The sequence below is a fragment of the Urtica dioica genome, chromosome 7 (genome assembly GCF_054948205.1).
Source record: "Urtica dioica subsp. dioica isolate 48M chromosome 7, U.dioica_male_clone48M_v1_H2, whole genome shotgun sequence".
Classification (NCBI taxonomy): Eukaryota; Viridiplantae; Streptophyta; class Magnoliopsida; order Rosales; family Urticaceae; genus Urtica; species Urtica dioica.
The window spans coordinates 30,833,046-30,838,097 of NC_142762.1; the positions used below are offsets into that span (position 1 = coordinate 30,833,046).

General features: G+C 43.6%; 1 protein-coding gene across 1 annotated transcript in view; it reads left to right on the top strand.

Moving 5' to 3' along the window:
* The first annotated feature begins 1,782 nt into the window (after positions 1-1,782).
* Positions 1,783-5,052, top strand: part of LOC149390776 (Leucine-rich receptor-like protein kinase family protein) — a 4,614-nt gene continuing 1,344 nt past the window's right edge. Inside the window, exons 1-3 of the mRNA XM_089620470.1 lie at positions 1,783-1,948; positions 2,087-2,140; positions 2,405-5,052. The exon at positions 2,405-5,052 is cut by the window's right edge and continues 36 nt beyond it. Coding sequence (XP_089476596.1) covers positions 2,490-5,052 — 2,563 coding nt within the window. The 5' untranslated portion in view covers positions 1,783-1,948; positions 2,087-2,140; positions 2,405-2,489. The remainder of the gene's footprint in view (positions 1,949-2,086; positions 2,141-2,404) is intronic.

Consider the following 5,052-nt stretch of genomic DNA (forward strand, 5'->3'; position numbering starts at 1 on the left):
TTTTTTTTTTAAGGGACTAGGGCTGTAAAGAAGTGGGCGTGGGGCTGATATGAGAATATATATTATAAACATATATAAGAGGAATTGTAAAACCCTAGAAAATGGAGATGAACAAAGCATGCCGGGTTTGACAAAGACCATTCACTGTATATTCCTTCGAGAAAGGGACTGCGGGTCCCACAAACGCACACCCTTCGAGGTATATAGTGGTATATACATATATGTATACACTGTGCGCGCACGAGCATTTGCCATACGCAGTGTAAAAGATTTGTCGCTTTTTCTTTTCCTCTTATATTCTTCTCTCTCTCACTATTTTTTCTACACTATTACCACTTTGCCTCGTGATACATTTTGTAACTCCTAATATATGCCTCTCATTTTTTTTCTGCTAAGCTTTTTAAATTTAGTCTTACCTTTTCTCACTCTACTCATGGGAGAGAATCCAAGATACTCCAAACGAAAGGAGTCGAAGATTGTTACTTTCTAGCCCTTCTCTTTTGCTTTTGACTTACCGAATTACCCAGGCCATCATCTCATCTTTTATGATTTTATGAAATTTACTTCATGAGTTCATACACATATGTACTAATTAAATGATGGACCTAGGAACAACAACAAAAATAAAGTCAAGAAAAAAAGTGAATTTCCTAAGAATAATATGATCTGAATATAAATGATTTGTTAGTTCATGATTTTGTCTGACAAAGTAAATTTTTAAACAACCAATAATGACAGCACATACGCAGATGCATTAATGATTAGTCAAAATTCCATCTGAAGGAGAGCCTCAAAATATAAATAGAAAAAAATTAATTTTGAAGAGAGGACCTGATATATAACAATTATTCCGTTTCCTTTGTTTGATTAAAAGAGGAGATATTTTGGTAGAAATAAGAATTATCTGACAGTGCTGGTCAACTTGTCTGAACTTAGTACTGCATGAAATTTAAATCTCTTGGGACAAAGGAATGTAACTGATTATTGGGACTTAATTACTTCATTCATATAGTCCAAGCATAACGATTTCAACATGTGGATACGGCTCAGAAAAGTTAATTAAAGATAAAAGCCAAAAAAGAGACAGAAGGTTTTGAAAATTTAAACACATGAGCTACTACTAAGTTCGTCTAGAGTCAGAGATGCGTTAAAAATTGAACCACTGTTTGTTCATTAAATTCTTGGCTCTCCTTGAAAATTTTCCTTTTTATTATTACTAATTTACTATTATTATTATGATTATAACATGCAAAATACTGAGAAAGAGTCGCAGACACTAATATTCCATATACACGTTTTTTCAAATTGGATCGAAATATTCCTTTTAATTTTTTTTTGGCAAATCATATATTCATGGTCTGGCATATATTTATATATATATATATATACTTATATAAATATATAGGTGTAAATGAGTACAAAATCTAAGGCTCATACACACATGCTTATAAGTCTTTGGAGCTTTTTAACAGTTACTGAGAATCCTTTTGTCCCTATCCTAATCTCAGTCAGTGCGTCAGTCAAAAAAGAGAACATTTCGTGCAAATAAACCGACAAAATCAGTCTCTCCTTTCCAACATCCGTTCCTATATCTCTTTCTTTATACTTTGTGTTCAAACATGAAAGAAAACAACTAGATATCGATCGATCTAAAAAAAAAAAGAGCAGAGAGTACAGGTGCACTTTGGTAATTATATTAGAAAACTCAGGCCAATCATACACCTTTCACTCTTGCTTTGTTATCTATTTAAGCACTGAATTCGCTCCACTCTCCTTCACTCTCAAAATAATATCCAATAGCCTATCACAACCTCTTCTTCATCATTATTCCTGCTTTCTTACTTTTCTAGTTTTCAATCCTAGATAGCTTCATTATTGAAGTGGAAATTGAGTGCGTGCATGGTCTAGCTATGAACTTCTTTCGGCTTCAATTATATATGAGTTGAAGGTAGGTGAAAAACGTTTTACCTAAGTTTATTGAACTAGCTACCATTTTGTTTTTACTTTCGATGAAGATAACCATATGATTTGAGTTGCTTGACCTATCACTAATACTAATAGTTTCATTTTTTACTAAATCTTGCAGGAATATTATTACTAGCTAAAGCAAATTCACCCAATATAATTCAATCATTACTTGGTGAGTCCTTATTTGTTCCCTATATAAATTGAACCGTTGAATCATTTCCTTATATTCCTTACTTTAATTATTGTCAGTTAGAGGGAATATCTCATAGTTGAGTAAAGAAAATAGAAAGAGAATAAATACATAAATAAGAATAGATAGAATAAAAAAAGCTATACGAGCCAAAAAAAAAAGAAGCTATAAATCTGAATTGTGAAATTTGTATGTAGTTAAAAGTATTTCCATCATTGATATTGAGTTGCTTTATCCTCTTGGCAGTTTGGGACGATCATGAAGAGCACTTCTCAAAGGATATAAAAAAAAAAAAAAAAAAAAACCTCTACACAATTGTAGAGCTCTCTTCATGACAAGAACCATGGCAACAAAAAGCTCACCATCAATATCAACACCAACACATCAAGTATTACTGTTCTTGATCATCGTCGTATTCGTCGACGCCGAGCTCTCGAAAACCTCGGCCTCACTTGTTGACGAAAGCAAAAGTCAAGCCCGGCTTCTCTTGTCGTTCAAAGCTTCCATAACAGACCCGCACGGATTCCTCTCGGGCTGGGCGGCCAAAAAAAGTCTCGGCCTATGCGAGTGGCACGGAATCGAGTGCGACAACTCATCCCGAGTCATTTCCATCGACCTCACGGCCAAGAACTTCACCGGAAGAGTCGCTCCAGAGATATTCCGACTCTCCGGCCTCGAAACCCTAGACCTATCCGGAAACCAGTTCACTGGAGAGATTCCCGGGGGACAATATTATTCCGGCTCTCTCCGGCACTTGAACCTCAGCAACAACAACTTCACCGGACATGTCCCGCCCGAGCCTGTCCCGACCCTCTACACGCTCGACCTCTCCAACAACTTGCTCTCGGGGTCGGTCCCGCCGGAAATCGGGGGGTTCTCAGACCTCAAGTACCTCGATCTCGGTGGGAACGCCTTGTCCGGTACCATCCCGGTCTCTCTGTCAAACATCTCGGGCTTGGAGTACCTAACCCTGGCGTCAAACCAGCTCGTCGGAGAGATCCACAGAGAGCTTTTTATGATGAAGAGCTTGAAGTTGATATACTTTGGGTACAACAACTTCTCCGGGCGGATTCCGACGGAGATCGGGGAGCTCCGATCGCTGAGACACCTCGATCTCGTGTACAACAATCTGTCCGGGCCGATACCTGCCTCGCTTGCGAACCTCACCGAGCTACGGTATGTCTTCCTGTACCAGAACAGGCTCTCCGGGCCTGTCCCCCGGTCGGTTTTTGAGCTTGAGAACCTAGTTTCGCTCGACCTCAGCGACAACTATCTCTCCGGCGAGGTTCCCGAGACCATCCAGAGGTTACAACATCTGGAGATTCTCCATCTCTTTTCAAACAACTTCTCTGGAGGGATTCCGGTGGGGTTGGCGTCTCTGCCCCGGCTTCAAGTACTTCAATTGTGGTCCAATAATTTCACTGGCGTGATTCCAAGAGATCTCGGAAAGAGAAACAACTTGACCATCTTAGACCTATCGACAAACCGGCTTGTCGGAGAAATACCAGCCGGTTTGTGCAATTCGGGTCAGCTTTTCAAGCTCATTCTGTTTTCCAACACTCTGGAGGGGAGAATTCCTCAAGGACTGAGCCACTGCAAGAGCTTGAGACGAGTGAGGCTCCAAAACAATAATTTTTCCGGCGAAGTACCGGCGGGGTTTAAAAAACTCCCTCTCGTGTACTTCTTGGATATCTCCGGCAACAATTTGTCGGGCCATATCGGAGACTCGAAGTGGGACATGGCTTCTCTACAGATGCTGAACCTCGGAAGGAACCGCTTCTCCGGGAAGTTGCCGGACTCTTTCGGCAGCGAAAAGCTCGAGAGCTTGGTCGCATCAGAGAATCATTTTTCAGGCGAAATTCCGTCAACCATTTTCCAAAACGCCCCGAGTCTCGTTCAACTTGACTTGAGCCGCAACGAACTCTCCGGCCGAGTCCCAGACGAAGTGTCTGCATGCGAGAGGCTCGTGGGTCTCGACCTCAGCCACAACAGATTTACTGGCGAAATCCCCGAGAGCCTCACGGAGATGCCAGTTCTCGGCCAGCTGGACTTGTCTGACAACGAGCTATCTGGAGAAATCCCGAGACGCCTCGGCCGCATCGAGTCGCTGGTGCAGGTCAACGTATCGTACAACCGCCTCCACGGAAGCGTTCCCAACACGGCTCCGTTCCTTGCCATAAACTCCACCGCAGTGGCCGGGAACAAAGGCCTCTGCCGCGGAGAAGCGTACAACTCAGCCTCAACATTGCCACCGTGTAAAACCCCGGCCGGTGAAAACCACCATCCCGCGTGGTGGTTCGTGGTGGTCACGTGCCTCCTCGCCGCCGCCGCGGTTATCACTGTCGTAGTCGTGGCTGTCTTTGCCTACATCCGCCGAGCGAAAGGCTCGTTCGAGGTCAAGAGGGTCGAAAACAAGGACGGGGTCTGGGAGTTGCAATTCTTCGACAAAAAGCTAGCGGAGTCCGTTACCGTCGAAGATATCGCACGCTCAAGCAGACAGGGAAAAGGAAGCCTCTCGATCTCGAACAAATTCTTTGCCGTCAAGGAGATAAACGACGTGAGTTCGATTCCGCCGAGCGTCTGGGCCGCGATCGCAGAGTTCGGGAAAGTCCGGCACAAGAACGTGGTTAGGCTGATGGGGATTTGCCGGTCCGAGAAAGGCGGGTATTTGGTGTACGAGAGCGTGGAGGGAGATAAAGTTTTGAGCGAGGTTTTGAAGGGATCGAGCTGGGACACGCGGCGGAGGATCGCCCTGGGAGTGGCCAGAGCGCTTCGGTTTCTGCACTGCGATTGCTTGTCTGTCGTCGGTCGAGTTTCGCCGGAGGAAATCGCCGTTGACTATGACGGCGAGCCTCGCCTGATGTTTAGGCTTCCCGGGATGGGCTGTTCCGCCT